Raw genomic sequence first — 23,049 nt, 5'->3', positions numbered from 1 at the left:
TTATTACCATGCTATAATGTTTCCTCATCAAAAACTTTCAACTTTCATTTATTTGTATTACTTCTAGTAACATTCTCATCATTTCATCACTCAGACCTTTCACAAAAAAAAAAATCATCAATCAAGTTCTTTACAACTATAGACACAACACATCTGTAACATTTGGTTGAGAGTGTTCCTTTCCTTCCAGGTACACCTTTCTTACCACAAATCACAAAATATGAGACATGCACAGACCATATTATAAACCGATGTAATTGATAAATGGCTCGCTTTAGGGTTGTAATTCTACATTGTTAAGTACTTTTCAGGCCTATCCATGTCAGACAGCCCACAGATATGAGACTTGAAGTGAACAGCTCCTTTATGCTTTACAACCTGCAAACAACTTACACCATGAAAGGCATGGTTCATGTACTAAATAAGCCACAGCTCAAGTTAACAATAGACAGTACACAGGACATACGCTGGAGTCGTGCAGAGCTTAGGTAATCGTGCCCCAAAAGCAGGCGCGATAACTAATGATGGGCTCTGCTCATCTCATTGGTGGCCATTGGTCAATAGTTTAAAATTGAAAGTTTCAAAAATATGTTTTGATCTAGTTTATCCACTCGGTCTATCCACATGAAACGCCTCGTTCAAAGAATAGTGTCTTCTCTCAGGTCAGGTCATTCTAACCCTAAACTAAGCCAAAGCAATTCATATGGTAAGTTTAGAAGACCTAAAATTATTGATCAAGGAAAGCATTTATGGATTTAGTGCATTAGGTCCACAGAGCAATACTGTTCCCAACCCTCCATCTGAGATCAAACTGGAGAATATGAATGCAACCTCTGAGCGGTGTAGTTTTGGTGAGTGGGAGAATGCGAGTGAGCGGAGGAGGGAGGAGGAGAAGAGGAGGAGGAGAAGGAGAGTGATTGGTGGCTATATGGAGACTAGAGCCCGCTGAGTCATCACCAGTACACTGTGTGCCGCATCACTGCGCTTAGACTAGTCAGACCTCCACGCCAAAATTGAGCTGTTTTGGCTCCATTTTGGATGCATAGCCATCTCCCCTCATGGTCCGAACGGTTAATACACAGAGGTTGTCGGAGGATTGGATAAATGTAATGAATGAATGATGCCCTGAGTTAAATAAGCTCAGCGTGTGTATTTTGCTTTATTGACATCTCTTTTGAAAAAAAAAAATCAAAAACAAGACATGTCAGTAAGATTATTTGGTTAATCAATAATCATGATTATTCAGATCACAATATAGTGATAATGGGAACAACAATCGTGACATTTTTAGAAGCCAAATTACGTTTTTATCTTTAGTCTTTTGTCCAAAAAATAAAATCTAAATATAAAGTATTATTTGAGCTTGATTAATAAGCACTTCAGCACATTACTTTTATTTTTTCCCATTCATACATTTCAATTTTGTAAAGATTATCCAAAATTTGAGGTATTGTACCGGGTTAGACAATGGAATTTAGATTTGACTGTTGCTTGGTCATCTTTTCAGGAGCCACATGTTTAGCAGTAGTATCCATGCTACAGAGGTGGTTTGGAAACACGCAGTTCATTCTCGATTCCAAACCAGCCATTCACAATTCCGCGACGTTCATTCAGGCCGGCAGAGACCTGAGGGCTGTGCATTCATCCAAACAGAGGCTAGCGATAAGACTAAACCATTACTGACTTGGTAGGGGAGCCTAGAGGGGGGAAAGGGTTAGAATGATTGAAGGGGCCTAGAGTTTATTTTAAAACATTTTTTAAAACAACAAATATTCTGCATTATTGATATTGTTATTGTCCATTAAACATGCTTCTGTTTTAGATTAGAACTTAAAAAATGTGGGTTAAAAGGAATTAATGGGAACTTTCAGTAATCAGGCGTTTCCTGTGTCAGGCTTCATCTCCTGGCAGCAGGGGGAATTACAAAGGGGAAATAAACCTAGCTTATTTCTATGACAATGTTTGGATGATGTTATTGCAATTCCTGTACATCTTTTCTATGGTAGCATTAAACTTGACAGAACTCTAGTCTAGCTATTCTCTATATAAGTTCTATGTAAGTTTATTACATTTTCATTTTGAAACTGCTCATTTCACAGGCTTTTTAATAGTTAATATAGACAGTATAATTGATATTCTAATTTAGCATATCTCCAAAACAACAATCGCAATATATAAACCCTTTTTCAATCTCCCACCTCTTTGAATGTTCGACAAATAAAACAACTTTCTATGTTTTAATCACGCCTTCACTCATAATGGTTCAGTCCGCTTTTTGTCGCAGCAGTATGAATGAAGTTGACCCAGCGACATAAAGCAAGGTAATAGATTATACAGGAAAACTGTCAGAAGCGGCCTACGGCACAAGTTCTTTGAGGCCGAGGTGCTCGTACAAGCTTTATGATTGGTGATTTGAAATTGTATTGTAGCTATCATACATGGAAACACAATTTTGGAAAAGATAGATAAGCAACAACTTAGTTACTTCTCTGCAGCACAAACAAACACACTTAGTTCTTACTTTCACATAGCAGAATAAAACCAAACCACAGGTGCTAGTCTGCGATGGAGGGGCCATAGTTTATCATCACTCCTGATCTGAAACGAGCGAGTCCACGTTTTAACATGTGTAATATTTACCGGTCTGTTTCTTACATGATTACTTGTTTCTTACCTGATGCAGACGAATGCTTCTGCTCCAACTGCCATGGGCCTACACGCACTTCCCCACACTTATGCGTTTTACTAGCCTACGAGTAAACATTGGGTCGAGAGGTGGGAGAAAGATTACAACATGGATAATATCTCAATTGTTGTTTTGGAGATATGCACAATTTTAATCGAGTGCATCACCTATAATTCAAACTATATAAAAAAAAGTGACAGAAACATCTAGTGTAATTTCCCAAACAAGGGACCACAGTGATATATTTCTGTCCTTTTGTGGGCCCATTCCCGAAGCATTGTTAAAATATTGCCTGAATGTTGTTATAGAGATCATGTTAACAAATCTGAAGATGTTCATTTGGCATGTCAGACCCTGGAGGACAGTTCCGGGTTATTAATTGCTATAAGCACCACTGGAACTTCTAATCAGACTTCATTTGACCAAAATATATTAAATTAGAAATGGTTTACGCTCAACAGCCCTGTTCTTTCCAGTGACATCACCCTGAGCTGTGCGGTCTACAGCAGTATAACTTGTCTGAGCGAGCCGCCTGTTAGTGGTTTAGTGTAGTCTGCGTGTGACTGCCGGTAGCCCTGTGGTTGACACTACACCCTGGCGCTGGGTGGCATCCCCACAGACCTACTACATATGGCTGCCTGTTTGTTGTGGTGGCTGGGGCGTACTTGGCAGCGATACGGCTGTTTTAACCACATCCCAGAGCAATCGCCGGGGGCTCGCACACAGACCTGTTCCCGTCACACCCTGCTCCTCTGCCACACACGCTTGGAGAGCACAAACACAAACACTGATATCACACATGAGGGAAGACGATGAAAGGTTGCTATAGGAGTAAACCAAGACTAAACAAGCTCTGAAACAGCTCATTCATGTCTAAATCAAGGGTGTCCAAACTATGGGCCAGGGGCCAAATACAGACCTCTGAGCAATTTTTTGTTGGCCCTCAGGCTTCCTGGTGAATTGGCCTACATTCGAGATCAAGATTAAACTTATTGAAAACAACATTTCATTTGGAGCATCCACATGGCAGAGTTTTGCACTAGAATGATGAAGTATACGATACTGCAAATTTAAAATCCTCTACGATTATAACCACAAAAAACAACATTTTTCAACATTTCCTCATTGCCTAACAGCAAGAAGGTTGTGGGTTCGTCTCCTGGGCTAGACTGGGCCTTTTTGTGCAGAGTTTGCATGTTTCCTCCAGGCACTCCGGTTTCCCCCATCAATCCAACACATGCCCCATAGGTCAAATCCTGACCAGGCCAAGCTCCCGGGCCACTGCTCCTGAGGAGGTACCCCAGCTGCATTGAAGGATGGGTCAAATGCAGAGGACAAATTTCCCCACAGGAACAATAAAGTGTACCTAACCTAAGTAGGGAGGGGGGAATAACACAATGTTTTGTATCGATACAAAACCAAGTACATTTGGGGGTAAACTATTATACGATACTTGATAATGGTCCAACCTCATGGGTGAAGGCATTTCAATAAATATATCCAAGTGTTTCAAATAGGCTCAGCAGAACAGCTGACACAGATGGATCTGTCCAATGAGCTGCTGCTGCTGCTGAAGGTGTTTGACACAAAACAATGAGGAAATGGCCCAACACGTCTAAAATTGATGCCTACCCTTCAATATTACTTATGTTAATTACAGTTAATATTTGCGTAACAGTATCAATACCCAAATCTGTCCGGAGTTTGTTTCGATATATCGTTTGATCCCTAATATTAAAGTTCAGAGACTCAATGAAGGTGTGGTGGCCCTTTAAAACCTGTGATAAAAGCAAATTTTACAGTAGTTGAAGTTTTCAGATTGTCCAAGAAAGGGTGGAAGTAAAAGGCTTGAATTGAAACATAGGATGATCTTTAGTGTTCAAGCCCCATAACTATGCTTCCAGAGGAGAAGGTTTATATCGTGCAGCGAGACTATGGAGGCCAGTTAGGCTCCAGTTAGACCGTATTATGTCAGAATTAGACAATGGTATGCCAAGGAAAAATATGTGTAAATACGGCTCTTGTGATGCAATGTTAAACTGAAAAATGCAAGGGAAGGATAAATTATCGAAATTCTCTTACAATAGTGTTGACCCCCAGTCTGTGGCCCTTTGTAAATTAATCCCCACCTGATTCTTGCCTTTTGTTGTCGGGCAGCAGCAGGCAGCATGGTGGTGGCCTCCTCTGTCACAGCCCTGACGTTTCCTTCTCACACACAGATTTGCGCTCTCATTACCACAGAGCCAGGATTATCCCACTAAATCTACTGGATCTGTTTTACATCTACGACAAGGAGGTCCCAGCAATACCGCAAACAACAAGCATTTCAATGGCAACGCAGAACTCTGAGCCATGCGCGCGACAAACCATCTTATCAACTCGTATTCATGTGATAATACAACATTCTAAGTCTTAATGTGCAAAAAAATAATAATATTAGGTTCAATATTTGTGGACCTTTTAGATCATCACTTGATTATGTTATGTGTCATTCATGTGTTTTAGGTCAACGTGAAGAAGCCTAAAATTAGAGGTTCTGGGTGATTTAGATGTATACAACTCTTCCAAATTGATTTAAAACACAAAATATTTAATGATCATAAAATAAATTGTCCAACAAAGGCATAAGACAAGTTTATTTGTATTTCAAATTATTTACAGACAATCAATAAGAAAAATAAATCTCAATAACTGGTGACCCATGGCAATTCACCCCCACGGTCCTGTACTACGAATGTGGCTGAACTTACACTGGATACATGTCTCTTACCTGGCTAGACTAAATCAGACATGAGCATCTCTGGATAAGCCGCACAACGAAGAGTGTTCAAAACTTTCTTGACAACCTCGGATTTCTCAATGAATCTGAGTGTATTCACAGAGCAGGAGGCGGGGCACAAGCGTTTTTTAAAATAAAAACGGTGGAAAAAGTATGTAATACCTCAGTCTTCCAGGTAGGTTCCATATAGTGTTGACACAATACTAACATTTCAAGCTCAATTTCAGTGCCGCCACTCCCATTACGCACATAACGAGCGGCCCGTAGGGCATCAGGTACTCTGAAGGGCACCACCAGCTGGACCAGGTACTTTGGAGTGCAGCAGACGTGTTCTTTGATCCACAAGGAGCAAAACAGTCTTTGTCTGATAAAAATTTGCCTCATATTCCATTAAAAACGCAAAAAATTTGAATGACGCAAGATGTGCCATTAGTCGAACTGACGCGCCAGAATCCTAAGTCGTTCACCTTCTTACAAATGTCTAAATCATGTTTTCGTAAATGCAACAGAAAGCAACGATAGTTTGCAGCCTGTAGTGTTTATAGAGCTTCGATCTGTTCAGCAGAAGAGTGGGAGAGGAGCTTCAGGTGGCGCTGGAGCAGGGACGTTTAGGGACTGTGGGGGACCCACATAGTAAACTGAGAAATATATTATATTATATATTTAATATATATATTAAAAATACTTCAGATATAGTCATCTTTAGGTTGTCAAACCTTAATATATGTATTTTTTACACGTTCAAAGTGTAAGTGTAGTCAGGCCTGGGGGCACCGCTGGGCCTTTCTGCTTAAGGCACTCAAATGACTAGCAGCAGGACCGCTCCATTTCGATAAAATACATGAATCTTGATACCACGATGATTATTAATAATGCTTTCATTTAGACTTACATTTCCTTTCATTGTTTTAGCAAAGGATTTTTTGGCCCTTAGGCTCTATTAGACAGAACAGCTGAGCGTGAAATGGGGATGTGAGAGAAGAGAGGACATGCAGTAAACTGTCAGACCACACACAGCCTGGCATGTGTGCAGTCTCCTTAACCACTCCACCACCGGGCAGCACAAACTGGCATTTTGAACACAAAATAATAGTACTTTGTGTACTAGCTCTATCAAAAGCTCAAGATCATTCTAAAACTGTTCTTGAAAGGCCAAAAATGATCAACAGTATCAAGTTTTTATACTAATTTGAAAAGGTTTGTTACTCTAAATTAGCTTTTTTAGTAAGTCATGAACAATTGACTGAAATGATTGTGTGTGACTAAAAAGGAGTTTTTGGCTGTAGGCTTTCTTGGACAGGAGTGTCTACAGAGCCGCGGCGCGCGGCCGAAACTGCATGGGTTTTTTGTGCCGCGGCTCCTGAAACTGCTGGGCTATTTGACCGCGCCGCGGCTCTGCAGCCACGGCCTTCTTGGACAGTGTAACTGGGGATGAGACTGGGGCATGAAGCAAAATGTCAGTTGGATTTGAAATCATGATGCAATTTCATATGTCATGGAGCCCAAATAATTTCAAAATAGCACATTATTTTTGTGAAATATTAAAATTGTTTTGAAAATGTGAAACATTTAAGTGCAAATAAGCAAATAATTTGGAAGGAGAGGTGCAAAAGCTTTTTTGTCAACTGTAGAAAACAACTAACAAAAGCGTTCATGTCTCCGTGTTAGTGAAACAAAAGGCAGTGGGGATTCTGAGTGCGTTGCCGTCACGATCGGTCCGTCTGCTCACCATATGCCTCTCTGAGCATTAGCTATGGAATGAGTCGCAACACGCACACCTTTTGGAATCTGACATTTTCCATCCAGCCGCCTCTCCTGACACATACGGCCTTTATATTAAGCACAGACAGAGGAAATGCTTCGAAACGGTGGGTGAATAGTTGTGTACTCATGGAAAAAGTAGTCTCTTTTCCTGAGCTCTCAGTTCCCACACTCCTGAGTAATCTGCCCTTCACCTGATGATGTCACTGTGCATCATGCAGTGTGCTCCTATTTTCAGATACCTGGCCTATGGAGGAACGCCAAACCACCACTTCCTGTGCGTGTGCGTGTGTGTGTGTGTGTTTTTGTGTGGCTACAAAGCTTGTTTAAGCAATCCAAAAGGGGACCGACCGTTGGAAGTCTAGCTTCCAAAGTGGTAAGCTCTCTTTTGGCTCCAAGAACACTACAGTGAGATTGGACAAGACACAAGTGAAAACAAAAAGTCAAAAAGCAGATAGAAAAATGAAAATATAATTTCTCCCTAAACTCTGACTTGAGATAAACCGCTGTATTTCCAGCTATCCTAACTTATATATTAAGCCCACAGACTTAGCAAAACACAAATAGTGCCCGTGACCAACAGCTGTTTCCTGTTTTCAACGCACGATACTCTTGTCAAGACCCAAAATAATATATTTCCAGGGCATGATGCATCTAATATTATCCAAACCCAATGCATTACATAAATGAAAATTCAGCGTAGAGGGCTGCTAGGTGGTTGAGTGGATAAGCACGCATGCCGCAGCGTTTTCAGTTTGAATCCAGCTTAGACAATTTGCAGCATGTTCTTCCTCTAAGTTCACGCTGCACTGTCCCGACCGGAAGTAGTTTGTGCTCTAACTTTAGCTATGTCTCACAGCGACAAACTTTACTTTACTAATTACTAAACTGAATTGCTGAGGATGATTAAAACGTATAATTCAGGTATGATTTAGTCTTATCACAAAAACGTTTGCAAGGTTTGGGTGACGTCAGCGGTCTGGGTGATCAAGGCCAGTCAAAGCGTGGCTTGTGCCATTTTTAGCTTTGCCTCATGGTCTGTGAGGTGTGTCAAGGAATTTAACAGAAACTGTCCTGAAACAGGGGTCAGACAAATAGAGGTAAAATGTCAGCAGTAGATAGAAGATAAAGTTTTACAAAACAAATATTTACAGGCAGTGGTGATACATGAATGAATTGTATGTTTTTAGAGTGGGAAAGTCTGTTCAGGCTTTTAGCTAGGATTTGAAAACACCCCGTCCAACCGGGGGCTTAAAAAATGTCTATGGAAAGCCAATCGGTGTATCATGACCTTTTTCGACGCTTTTACAAAATAAAGCGGCGCTTTTAACACGGAGGCGCCTGCACGGCGATCTAGAGCGGCGCCCGCACGCCTCTCGTCTCATATTGACTTTCCATACTCTTGCGCCGCCTGCGCCTCTCGGCCGTACAGATCACACTCTGCCACTTAGAAGCGGCGTATCGCGCTGTATTTTACATGGTATTTGGCCGTGGAGGTTCGGCAAACGTGGAGCTTCGGCATTTTCCAGACCACGGCTCGGCAGCCAATCAGAGCCAAGCGCACAAACTTTGTCGACCAATCAGCGCGCAGCATGCAAATTTTCACTTTTCAACAGTCAACTGTCATGGCGCGGAACACGGCGGACTATTGTCAAACGCTTCCAGGCCCGATTTAATGATGATATTCCCTTTTCTAAAATACATTAATAAAAATTACACCGTCCTTGCACTCGAAAATGTCCGTCCACATGTCGAGATACCCCGTCCAAAAAACGGGAAGACGGCCCTCTAGCTAAAAGCCTGAGTCTGTTGCTACTAGAATATAGCTTGAATTCAAACATCTATTGTTTGGAAACACTGATCCACTATATCATTGTGTTTTCATATTTAATTTTCCTAAAGCATCAAACGTGACACTGAAATAAGTAGCTCTTGTGCGCACTCACCAGTTTGTCTTTGAGGCGCTCGCCCCTGATGTGGAACTCCACTGCAGAGGGGCTGGGGGTGGTGCTGGGGGTGGGGCTGGGACTACAGGGGCTCAGGTTGGCACTGCTCCCGCCGCTGCTGCCTCCGCTGTGGGTGCTGCTGCTGTCGTCCCGCTGGCACACCTTATACACGGTGACGCAGCTCAGCCCTCCGCCGCCCAGGGGGAGCCACCCGCCGTCGTCCCGAGTCATGACCACTGCTCTCACACGCGCATAACTGTCACTGTGAAGGGAGGAAAGGACGGTGTAGTGAGTGTTGGGAATCACAGAAAGGGCAACGGCAATACACAATCACAATTATCACGAATACAAGGTTAGGAGATCAGAAATGCATACGTTTTATTTGAGTCTCAAATGTCAATGCTCTGCTATGTGTGAATTTGTCCGACAAATCGTATTAATTATGAGTAGGACTGCACACAACATTAAACCATATTACAGCTGTTAAGTACTGCAATGTTGATTATTATTGCAATATTTGAACACACCTTTTGACACAAGAATGTCAGTTATATTAAAACTAAACAAGCATGCATCAATTTACTGATAAAAATGATTCAAATTAAGTATAATTTTTAAGGCAGATCCATCCAGCATTTTGATCATCGTAATCGTTCTTTAAACTAAACGGACTCAAAAACACATACAAAAAGACCTTTTATAACAGACTGTGACATTATTCAAATAAAATGTCAAACTATTTCTGGTTTTCATCAATGATACACTTTATTTAGATTAGTTTATTTGATAGGGGACAGTGCACTCTCATAAAACACATGAGTAAACATGAGTAAAAGGCAGAATAAGCCAAAAGACTTCCGTAGTCCCCTCGGCACGATGTTAAACCTTTATTTGGTGTCTCAATGTACCATAGGAATAATCATTTGGCTGTAATCATTAGCTCCAGCCTTACTGCCATACTGTCCTTCACATTAGAATTGAATGGCAGGTTTTGTTGTATTCTTTCCCTGTCTGTCCTGTCTACCCTCCTGATTTAGTGCGATGACTCTGTGATTAGATAACAGCCTGGATTGGGCCACCGGAAACGACAAAGGTCAGGGAGTGTGCTGAGGGTAGCATTCAGCAGAATATCCTGGTAACATATTAAAGACGGGGCAGCCCAGAATGCGTCAGTGCTAACTTCTACAAGATAAAGTACCAAGTTGAGACCAATTAAACACACAGATAACTAGTAACTTCTGCCAACAATAACTGAACACTGCAAGGACAAGAAGGCTCTGCATTGATGCCTGTGGTCTCGAAATCTTTTCAATATGCTAACCTTTGCTCTCCCGCTTTCCACGCCCTTGGCAAACTGCAGTACCCATGTTATTGGTTAGTAATTAATCTCAGAGCCGGAAAGCATTAAATCTAGGGCCGTTTCTTGCACATATAAAAACTTAAAGAGTAAGAACTTACGAAGGGCTTTAGGTATGGCTAAAATGTGGACGTGCTCTCACATTCACAAGGGATAATTCATTCAAAACATGTGGGTTTACAATTTGGTGCATTGGACACTATGCACCTTCGCTTGACAACCACATTTTTAAAATCATAAACAATTTAAAACATAGAGGGAATATTGAAACACATTTTGAAAGGATTTTTTTTGCCCATAGACTTTTTAGACAGGACAGCATGACATGGGAATGAGACTAGGGCTGGGTGCCTGTTGATTTTTTTCTTTCAGTACTTTTAGGCGCTTTGGTTACACAATTGAACACACATTTTTGTATCGCAAAAGCTGCGATACAAAAACACTTTTCTGACGAATGCATCGCATTTGAGAGAAATTGCGTCGCATTTTGCGATGCGATACCGCTTATTCTGAACCCTGCTGAGTCGTGTAAATATTGATAATATTGTCAATAATCCTTTGAAGATATCAAAACATACCGCAAAAAGAGCCGATTAAAATGGTATAGTGATATTTATGCTCTTTAGTGTTTAGTTTTAGCCATTTCACATTCATGGTTTTAGAACTTTTTTTAAATCTATAAAAAGCACACATTACTTCATATGGGTCAGGTGTTTCTCACGTCAGGAATTGAGTTACAGCACAATCTCCTGGCTGCAGAGGGAATTTCATGCATAAACCTAGCTGTCCCCCTGTTGTGCTAATTCAGGTTTGCAGTTAAGGAAAGTGATAGCAGAAATGCTAAGAATCTGGGGATGATTTATGGACTTAAAACAGCACAAACGATCTCAGAGCTTTACGACAAACCTGGAAAATACGGAATAGAGTTTTCTGAGGCTCAGAGGAGGGAACACGATTCATCAAACAAGTGTGAATGAAGCTCAATCAGAATCAGGAAAGGTTTATTGCCATCGTCATTGAACAGTTCGCAAACATAGGAACTTGTCTCGGCGTTAAGGTGCAATATAGAACAATGAACAATAAAATAGTAATAATAGCAATGTCAGGTGTGTTTTTGATGAGGGGAACAATGTGAGGGAACATGGTTCAAGCTCAAAAAAGTAAATTATATATAACGTGTGTACTCATTATATTTGAATATTTGTTATTAGGATACTCATTCTGGTCCTTTTTTATGACCATAAGCACAAAGGGCCAACTTCCCTATTAACCTTATGACCAGGCCAACAGTATTTTCTTGGCACCGCAACAGGCTGTAAAAATGGGGAAATAGTTCTGTTGTTCTATGACCCCCCCTCATAAAGGATGCGCTGGGGTGACGGGTGATGGGTGCATGAGGGGCTGTCAGTCACAGTGGGGGTGGGTCCCTGGGGTGAACAGGAGGCAGGCAGTGGTGTCGCTCAGCCATGACCGGGCCATAGTGACCCCCGGACCTGCCATCACACACATGCCAGCAGCAGTGACACTCACAGGGAGGGGGGCGGGCCGCAGAGAGGAAGTCTGCTTCTGGAAGGAGGGGACAGTGGTGCATCGGAACACATTGAGATGCCAAAAAGGGAAACCTTCACTGGGTCAACATACGACCCATTGTAAAAAGGCAAAGCAATCCACAAAACCATTATTGTAAATCTATGCACGAGGCAGATTTGCTCAATATTATGTTTATTGCCCGTTAAAGGGAACTTTCTTCTGCAATCTGATGTAACATGGAACTATGAATAATGATAGTAAAATATAAACTATACAAACTATACAGGAAACCAAAGTGAACCATGGGAGAAGAAAATGATTAAGAATTGTTGTTCCAATTATGCATGACAAGCTGCCTACAACTTATAGCTTTGAAGCAAGCCGTGTTGGACAGTGTCTAGATAACAAGGGGATTGCTGTAATTAGATTACTTTTTTTTAAAGTAACGCAATCATCTACTGCATTGCGATGTGAAATTGAGTAATTAGATTACCAACTACGTGTACCTTCTTCTGAGCCAAAAATGTGCATCATCTATAGAACTGTCAGTGCTGAACCGAAATAAATACAACTTGGTTTATGTGCGTCCACTCAGAGGCTGTTTATTTGAAATTAAGTTAAAGAGTAGTAATTACAGTAGAGTACTATATGAAGAAGTAATCAGTTGCCAATAATCCAAATATTTTCACAAAGCAATCCGTCCAACTGGAAGTAACTACTACAGGGGGAAAAGTAGTAAATTGTAAAATCTAACCAAATCAAAATGGTCCACTGTGTAGAATTAGCATAGCCAACTGCATAAGCTGTTCCCCACACCACTAGTGTTTTCAGTGACATTTGGAAACCTTTTCATGAATTGAACACGTTCCTTTTTCCTCTTTCCCAATTCTTAAGCAGTGAGCGGTCCTGCATTATGGAGTGCACACACATGCACAAAGCTGTGAGAGCCGTGGGGAGACAAAAGGCTGGCCCCCACGCCCCTTGCTGGGAGCACACAGTCCACTGGACACACAATCGGGAGCGGAAGCAGATCAGCTGGCCAGGGCCTGAGTGGGGGAGAGAAAGAGAAAGGAGTCCCCCACCCCTTTTTCAAATTATTCCAAGTTATTCTGCTGGATGACTGACTTCATTTCCGACTGAAGAGCAGCACCGAGAGATAGAGGGAAGGCTGAGGGGGGTGGATGAATGTAGATCTATGGAACAAGGTAATGGTCAACAGTTTCCACCAGTGCCACAGATTTAAACCACAAAAAGACCCAAGGAAGAACAACACATTTAACAATTATGATTTCAAATTCAAGATTTACTTAATTAGACAAATGCTTAGTCGAGGGGGCTTTTAAAAAACGTTTGCACTAACTTTTCAACTTCCGTAACACTCATTATAACACATCTGAGATAAGGATACAAACCATCAATGAGTCACATCATTTGAAGGTTAAATTTGTTGCTGGGGGGTGTATATTTCTAAGCCAAAGCCACACAAAAGCAATTGCCAACGCAGTGGCATGAAGTCTTTGACTGGTTTTACAAGAAGTGGTAAACAAGCTAGAATAGGTGGCTCTATTTCTCAATTGTATCATGACATGTATCTACGCAAAAGTAAAAAAAAAAATAGTTATAATATGCAAATAATGGCAAAGAATCAAACAAACAAGAGTCAACTGGATTATAGGAGAGATATATTGAGGACAATCAGCCAAACAGCATAGAAATTGTTACTTTTATTCCTGTCCAAATGCATTGCTTACTGACTTACTGACTTACTTACCTAATGCATTCTTATCATCTAAATTATTCACCACAATGAGTTTATCACACCTTTCTCTAGACAGAGACGAAGTTAGCCAAAGCTAACAACACATAGCATGTTCACAATGCACTTCCTGGTTTTCAGAGAATATAACGCCCTACAATTAGATTCAGCATCTGTGACAATAACAGATGCTTTTAAAAAATATGTACTGTAGCCAAATAAAATGAAAATACAGCAAAAAACAGGTAGGCTCTTTAACATGTTGGCTCAAGTGCTTAATCATGCACAAAAAGACAAAGACAAATCAATTAATGCCAATTAAAGTGGGTTTTGAAAACGCATGCATCAGTTCTTACATAGATGCCCACAGATCACTTTTGGCTAATGTTTACAAGTATGGAGCAAAGGAGAGCGGGGCCAGTTTGCTCCAGCACCACGGAGAATGCCACAAGGAGCCAAAATGGATCAAATACAACATGAAACTACTGCAGAACACTGGGAGAAACTTGTCTCTATCACTATAAGAGGCAGTTACACCCACAAGTGGCAATGAAGGGTCTTTATCCTCAGTAAACTTTTGATTTTTGAAGTATTTATCTGAAACATGGGGCCAAATTGATTTTGAAAAGTATGTCTAGAGTTCAATTAAAACCATTTGGGCGTTTCAATGCTCCCAGTACTCAGGGTGGATGAGATCAGCCCTGAGTGCCTAAAGTATCTGGATGTTGTAGGACTGTCTTGGTTGACACGTCTCTGCAACATCGCGTGGCGTTCGGGGACCGTGCCTCTGGACTGGCAGACCGGGGTGGTGGTCCCTCTGTTCAAGAAGGGGGACCGGAGGGTGTGTTCCAACTACAGAGGGATCACACTCCTCAGCCTCCCGGGTAAGGTCTATTCCAAGGTACTGGAGAGGAGAATCCGACCGATAGTCGGACCTCGGATTCAGGAGGAGCAGAGTGGTTTTCGTCCCGGTCGTGGAACACTGGACCAGCTCTATACCCTCCATCGGGTGCTCGAGGGTTCATGGGAGTTTGCCCAACTAGTCCACATGTGCTTTGTGGATCTGGAGAAGGCTTTCGACCGTGTCCCTCGGGGTGTCCTTTGGGGGGTGCTCCGGGAGTACGGGGTCCGGGGCCCTTTGCTCAGGGCTGTCCGGTCCCTGTATGACCGGAGCCGGAGCTGTGTTCGCATTGCCGGCAGTAAGTCAGACCTGCTCTCAGTGCATGTTGGGCTCCGCCAGGGCTGCCCTTTGTCACCGGTTCTGTTCATAATTTTTATGGACAGAATTTCTAGGCGCAGTCAGGGGTCGGAGGGTGTCCGGTTTGGGGACCACAGGATCTCATCTCTGCTGTTTGCAGACGATGTTGTCCTGATGGCTCCATCAAACCCGGACCTGCAACATGCACTGGGACGGTTTGCAGCCGAGTGTGAAGCGGCTGGGATGAGAATCAGCGCCTCCAAATCCGAGGCCATGGTTCTCGACCGGAAAAGGGTGGCTTGCCTTCTTCAGGTGGGTGGGGTGTCCTTGCCCCAAGTGGAGGAGTTCAAGTATCTCGGGGTCTTGTTCACGAGTGAGGGAAGGATGGAGCGTGAGATCGACAGGCGGATCGGACCGTTGTGGTGAAGAAGGAGCTGAGCCGAAAGGCAAAGCTCTCTATTTACCGGTCGGTCTACGTTCCTACCCTCACCTATGGTCATAAGCTTTGGGTAATGACCGAAAGAACAAGATCGCGGATACAAGCGGTCGAAATGAGTTTCCTCCGCCGTGTGGCTGGGGGCTCCCTTAGAGATAAGGTGAGGAGCTCGGCCACACGGGGGGAGCTCGGAGTAGAGCCGCTGCTCCTCCACATCGAGAGCAGCCAGCTGAGGTGGCTCGGGCATCTGTTCCGGATGCCTCTTGGGCGCCTCCCTCGGGAGGTGTTTCAGGCATGTCCCACCGGGAAGAGGCCCCGGGGAAGACCCAGGACACGCTGGAAAGACTATGTCTCTCGGCTGGCCTGGGAACGCCTCGGGATCCCCCCGGAGGAGTTAGAGGAAGTGTCTGGGGAGAAGGAAGTCTGGGAGTCCCTGCTCAGACTGCTGCCCCCGCGACCCGGCCCCGGATAAAGCGGCAGAAGATGGATGGATGGATGGATAGATATTTAGGGAAATTATAAAGTGTGTCAAATTATAGATTGCTCTATGTTTATTTTAAATCAAGATTTATTTTAATTAATTGACAAGGAGTGCTAGACCGTGTATGAGTTGGACACCCTGTGAGGTGAGGAGTTACATGAAGTTGTGAGCTGGTAGTTTTCACCTATTACGCTAAGGCTCTGAGGCTCTGAGGCCCTGAGGCTCGGCTCTGAGGCCCTACTCTGAGGCTCAGCTCTGAGGCTCTGAGGCTCTGAGGCCCCGCTCTGAGGCCCCGAGGCCCTGCTCTGAGGCTCTGATGCTCTGAGGCCCCGAGGCTCTGAGGCTCTGAGGCTCTGAGGCTCTGAGGCTCTGAGGCTCTGAGGCTCTGATGCTCTGATGCTCTGAGGCTCAGATGCTCCCAGGCCCCGAGGCTCTGAGGTTCAGATGCTCTCAGGCCCCAAAGCTCTGAGGCTCTGAGGCTCTGAGGCTCTGAGGCTCTGAGGCTCTGAGGCTCTGAGGCTCTGAGGCTCTGAAGCTCAGCTCCAGTGTGTGGTGGAGAAGGGGGATCCTGGGACAAGCATTTCCTCAGTGGACAAAGTGTCCGTTTGTCTGACACTCAGGCGCTGCACTCACTGGGCTCCAACATGCCACTGTGCTCTGCTCCATCTCAGAGAGAGGCTTCCCACCCCAGAGGGCGCAGAGCGGGAGCAGGGGCACAGACGGGGGCAGAGGAGTGGAGAGTGTGCAGGAGATAGAGAAAGGATGTGGCCTGAGCCCTGGGTGTTCGCCAAGTCACCCTCCCTCTCCTCCACCGCCCCTCCTCGGCAGCTCCAGCCACACAATGGCAGCTTCTCTGCTGAAATTTCACGTTATTGGATCCCGAGCCGGGAGTTTTGTCCTCCCACAATGTCCAGGCACCAGAGCATGCTGCATGGGAGACACACTCTGCAAGCTAAAAGCTGCGAACCATTTCTCCTTTCATTAGCATTAGAAAAGGAGAAAAGTCCCCCTCCACTCCTCCTCTTCCTCTAGATCTCTGTGCTCTAGATCTGAACTGGAGGAAGGCTGTCAGGCCTGGTCAAGCTCCACTGGACAACTTTGACTAGTGAAGAGTAAAAATATAGAATTAAAATATCAGTGGCAACATAAACACAAGCTTCTTATCCCAATCCGATTCTACAGATAATCCATGAAAGCAAAGCACTTGCTAGGGAAACTGCAAAGACATTTGAGGTGGCCCCTATAATAGGCTTGCAGCAACGTCAACCCAAACAACTTTTGTTTAGAATAAGTAAAAAAGTTCTAAGACGTTCTAAGAGAGTAAAGGAAACTGCTCTTTGATAATACTTGTTAATTAGCACTTAACCAAATAAATCTTTGCTCACTAAGACAGAGGCTCAGCATTTTAAAATGTGAAACTAATACAAGAATCCCATACATTTCAGAACGTGACTGTAGTGTCTGAATACATTACAGTTTTGCATTTGAAGACCTAGAGAATTGCAGCTTTTGCCATTTGAGAATGGCAACTATTCAAATTGTGATTTGTATTTGATTAAGATTTTGCATTTAAAATGCATACTGAATAATAATATAGAAAAATGAATGAATTGTTGAAGTTGGACGTTGAAAACTGCAACTACAGAGTAGAATAATGCTAGTTAGTAATGTTAGTTCTGCTCAAATGACCAGTACCAGTCCGATACCACAACACAGAAACAATAATGAGGCCTGTAAAGGACGCTCATCCTCAGAGGACGTGACCTTATACATAATAAACATCGTTTGAGTTAGAGGAAGAGGATAGTGCTGGATGATGAGGACGATGTCAGGATGGCATCATTATTTATATACTTTTGATACTGCTTATTGATCTGGTCTTTTAAATGGCATTAATATTTTGCAAAAAAGAAATATACAAGTAACATAGGCTATGTTCACACAGCAGGTCAAATCAGAGTTTTAGAAAAGAAAATAAGGACATCAATAAAAGGAGCGGCTGGAGAACGTGCCATTTTTACTTCCACACAGTGCGCTACATGTGACGTTGTGTTCTTTTGTGCGCATGCGGGCCACATCTGCATTCTGTTCACACTGGACACAAACGGCAATCGCATTTTTTTTGTAATGTCAACGACTACATTTTTAAAAATCTGATTCAAACAAAACAAAAAAAATGGAACTGGGCCTCATATCCTGCAGTCTGAACGTAGCCACAATCAATAACTTATATATTCTGAACCATTTAGGCAAAATGGGCTAATTTAAAACTGGTTCAAATGTTTAAAATTATTTTTTTAAATCTTCAAAAAAGGGGCATATTATGTAAAAGCTTTTAAGAGCAATATGGCATTGGTTTCCCCATCAATAGGTAGGGGTTAAGAGGGTTATACCACTTTAGATCAATACTGCGTTTTACAAGGAAGACAATGCTACATAATGTGTATGTCACAGTTTATAACTAAAGCATAAAATTCCTTTTATTTGAGTAAATAGCAGCTGTCACCACTTTTGTCCAAAAGAGGTATTTGGGGCAACATCAACATGGAATCAAAGCTCCCTTCACTGTTCTCTCCCCTCATTGAAGAAATTAATTACTTTCTGGGCCTCGACCGTTGATTCCAGCAGTGCGTCTAATCTCAACGCAGCAAACTAGCTAGCCAATTAGCCACGGTTCAGGTCCCCTAAATAACCAGTGGCAAGTTGAAGGAGTTGAACAAACAGGAACATGACCTAACATAAAGCAAGCGAAAACAATGACACAAGGACATATCTCAAGTTTATTGGCTATTAATAAAACTCTTGACTAAAGAGGACAAATGGTACAAGTCACAAATGTGCTCTTTTAGCTTCTTCAAAAAGAGAAGCCAAAGAGATTTGCCCTCCATCAACTCTGCACCTCGGGCCGGCTGGTGACTCACCACCCTCACAAGAACATTGGGCTTAGTGAGGGACTGACTCAGGGAGAGCTTGTTTTTACACTTCAAAATCACCACCACATTCTAGCACCAGCACCAACATTCAACTAAAAAATACTGATCATTCAAGCTTCGTCCCCAAAATGCAGATGAATGAAGGTCCAAGAGTTTGAGACATGATGTTTACTCTAGAGTAAAATACTATTAAACAGCGAGACAAGCTTTGCTTTTTGTAATAGGAAAGACTAACAAACAACAATGCCAAATATGTGTTCTACAAATAGTGAAAGAGAGAGAAGTCTTCCATTCTCTTGTTCCTTGACATAACATATAACAATTAATCAATAACACAATTAACAATTGTGTTATTGTTACAGGGGTGTACGGTGGCAAAGGCGGTTAGCTCTTGCCTCCCAAGAAGGAGATCATGGGTTCGATTCCCAGACCAGACCAACATCACATGATCACATGATCTCTCTGGGTGGAGTTTGCATGTTCGCCCCGTGTTACCGTGGGTTCTCTCCGGGTTCTCCGGCTTCCTCCCACCGTCCAAAGACATGTATGTGTTAGGTAAAAATTGGTGACTCTAAATTGGCCCTAGTGAATGAATGTGAGAGTGAACTGTCTGTCATGTCTATGTCTCTGTGTCAGCCCTGCGACAGACTGTCCAGGGTGTGACTGTCCAGGGTGTATCCCACCTAAGGCCCGAAGTCACTGGGATAGGCTCCAGTCACCCGCTTGTTCCCTTTCGGTAGAAAATGAATGGATGGATGGACAATTAACAACGGAAAAAACTAACATGACATTAAGTGTACGAATAAAAAGAAAACAGCAGATTAAATATAATCACTAAACCATGTGATTATCCATGAGTTTCAACAATAATCTCACAATTCTCTTGAAAATACCAATTTCATTCAATTTGATTTTCCAATATAACGCAATATGGTGCAACTTTATGGATCATGAAGTGATGATTCTCTTTTGAATCAAATGCCAAAAAAACTGACCCCACACATTAAAGGTTGAATGGACAATTTTTGGGCCCAAATCTGAGTCTTATTTCCTCGTGGTGTGGACTACCGATTAGTCCTGCCACGTATCAATCATAAAACGCACCTACCGCTCACCTGCAGCCGCGTGTGGCTCGTCCCCACGAGCAGCACAGTTCCGCGTGCTAAGCGCATTGATCTATCATAATATAGTTCCCTCAGTGTACGGGAAAAAATGAAGACGGAGAAAGACAGTTCGAGCTGACTCAGAAGAAAACGGAAATCTACGGGAGACAAGAGATGCGATGCGATCCATCGCGCTAATAAACAAACGCACGTGTGTGTTGTATCAGTCCGCACGGGGGAGTGGCATGCGCACTTCCGCCTGAGTTCTCAAATCACCGAAAAATCATCCATTGCGCCTTTAACCAGGGCCACATATTGAAATTATTGTAATTCAAACCACAGGTATTTGGAAAATTAAAACTGTACTACAGATTTTCACTCATTGTGGCATCCTTGCTTGGCTTTTTGATGTGATAGGGCCCCCAAGAGGGTCCTCAAAATCAGAGAAGTAGATATCTAGCTGTGTGAGAAACATCTACCAATTAAAAATAAAAAATACATTAAACCAAGATGAGGGAGACTTGAGACCAGTCCAAAAAAACACACAGCATGATATGCCGGGTTCTCGCTAAGTACATTCAGGGATGGCGCCCCCGCTTTGACATGGGGAGAAAATAAACCATCCCAAAAGTGCCGCTGTGGCCAGCTTGGCTAGCGGGGCTAGCGCGGGGAGTCGGGCTAGTGTGGGGAGCGGGGCTAGCGCGGAGAGTCGGGCTAGCGCGGGGAGTCGGGCTAGTGCGGGGCTAGCGCGGGGAGCGGGGCTAGCGCGGAGAGTCGGGCTAGCGCGGGGAGCGGGGCTAGTGCGGCTGGCGCAGTAAAGTTAGTTTTGGGTAGCCAATATTCAAATTTCTTGATGGTGGATAGGCCTATACACCATGTAATAGTATGTTTAGTCTTATACACCATGTAATAGTATGTTTAGGCTTATACACCATGTAATAGTGTGTTTAGGCCTATACACCATGTAATAGTGTGTTTAGGCTTATACACCATGTAATAGTATGTTTAGTCTTATACACCATGTAATAGTATGTTTAGTCTTATACACCATGTAATAGTATGTTTAGTCTTATACACCATGTAATAGTGTGTTTAGGCTTATACACCATGTAATAGTATGTTTAGACTTATACACCATGTAATAGTATGTTTAGTCTTATACACCATGTAATAGTATGTTTAGGCCTATACACCATGTAATAGTATGTTTAGTCTTATACACCATGTAATAGTATGTTTAGACTTATACACCATGTAATAGTATGTTTAGTCTTATACACCATGTAATAGTATGTTTAGTCTTATACACCATGTAATAGTATGTTTAGTCTTATACACCATGTAATAGTATGTTTAGGCTTATACACCATGTAATAGTGTGTTTAGGCTTATACACCATGTAATAGTATGTTTAGACTTATACACCATGTAATAGTATGTTTAGGCTTATACACCATGTAATAGTATGTTTAGTCTTATACACATGTAATAGTATGTTTAGACTTATACACCATGTAATAGTATGTTTAGGCTTATACACCATGTAATAGTATGTTTAGACTTATACACCATGTAATAGTATGTTTAGTCTTATACACCATGTAATAGTATGTTTAGACTTATACATCATGTAATAGTATGTTTAGACTTATACACCATGTTAATAGTATGTTTAGGCTGATACACCATGTAATAGTTTGTTTAGGCTGATACACCATGTAATAGTATGTTTAGGCTGATACACCATGTAATAGTTTGTTTAGGGTGCGTGTACTTTTGGAAATAATGAAGGTACATTAAACCATCCTTGGAAGAAAATGCAATCCTGTATGAGGTATATTTACCATCCCTTTAAAAAATCCTGGGGAGAACACAGATATGGTGTTCCTAACAATGCTACTTAACATCAAGTTGAAAAGCAGACTTAAATAAAACTGTCATTTTAAAAGACCGATAAAGGGCCCATTTCAAGTGCAAACAACAGCCACACCAAAAGGCTAAATGTGATCAAAAGTTAGACAAATACACAGTCTTGAACGGACTCAAAAACAAGACAAGTCAGGCAGAATTCATTCATACTGCCATTGTGTCCGACTCAGACAAACACAAGATTACTCAAGTCAGGTAAACCACAAATACCTATTTAGAGATGCAAAATGTTCAGCTTTGTGAGACTGTGAGTGTCTCAGAGTCAGGCCTCTCTCTGACCGAACACCAGAGCCTCTAAAGGGCTCAAATCTAAACCATATTTTAGACCATCCGGTTTCTTTTATAAAAGGGTCTAGACTGGGAAGCTTCCTCCTCTCTGACCTAGAACTGGAGACTGACTCTTGAAATGTGCCTTTCCCCTTTTTTGTGCCCACTTTTGTTTTCTGGACTAAACCTCTTTATAAGCCCTCTATAGACAGGAGTTGTAAATGTAAAAATGCATTTGGTTTCATCCAATGTTTTTGCTATATCCATTCTAAATACATGTTTTACTCAAACTGATGCAACATGGTGTAATCAGTTAGACAGTGAACAGTCAAGAGGCAACAGCAAAATGTAAAAATACGGTAGTTAAAACATACTGTGTCATACAACCATTCATCAAAGCTCACTCAACACTGCCATTCACATTCTATATTTTATGTTCTTCAACTCGTCTTTATGCGAGATCCAAACCCATCATTGAACACGCACAAGCCAAATATTCCCAAGTGAACCACACAGATGCACAAGCCTGAACCCTCTTCCTACTTTCAAAGGAACGCGATGGAAAACACAAGTTTTAGGATTTACATTGCGGCCTTTTATGCATGCAACCTCCAACATGAGAACCATCTTAGGCCAGCTGCGGCCAAGAGCTCCAAACTACTAAAGCCAATAGAAAGTGAGTGACCCAAAACAATATTCACAAAGAGCTGTTCAAGCACTTCACAACCCTTCACAACAGAGAAGACAAGGGGCAAAAAAGAGTTATCAATGCGTATGAGTTGGCTTAAATAGGCCATTCATATTTTCATGTGTTTAGATTACTGCGTACTGAAGAATAATCCAGAAAATACTTAATGCTTCACAAGACTGTAATCAAACTTCTAAAA

The 23,049-nt window shown here is 42.4% G+C and overlaps 1 protein-coding gene across 1 annotated transcript in view; it reads right to left on the bottom strand.

Annotated features, from left to right (window-relative positions):
* spred1 (sprouty related EVH1 domain containing 1) overlaps positions 1–23,049 on the bottom strand; it is a 51,530-nt gene that overhangs the window by 22,798 nt on the left and 5,683 nt on the right. The window contains exon 2 of the mRNA XM_072457118.1: positions 9,173–9,434. Within this exon, the coding sequence (XP_072313219.1) occupies positions 9,173–9,434 (262 nt within the window). The remainder of the gene's footprint in view (positions 1–9,172; positions 9,435–23,049) is intronic.

Source organism: Eucyclogobius newberryi, unplaced genomic scaffold (assembly GCF_026437365.1).
Source record: "Eucyclogobius newberryi isolate DKJ021-1_F unplaced genomic scaffold, fEucNew1.0.hap1 SCAF_21, whole genome shotgun sequence".
NCBI lineage: Eukaryota > Metazoa > Chordata > Actinopteri > Gobiiformes > Gobiidae > Eucyclogobius > Eucyclogobius newberryi.
The sequence above is the reverse complement of the archived record's forward strand: the minus strand, read 5'-3'. Positions and strand labels throughout refer to the sequence as shown.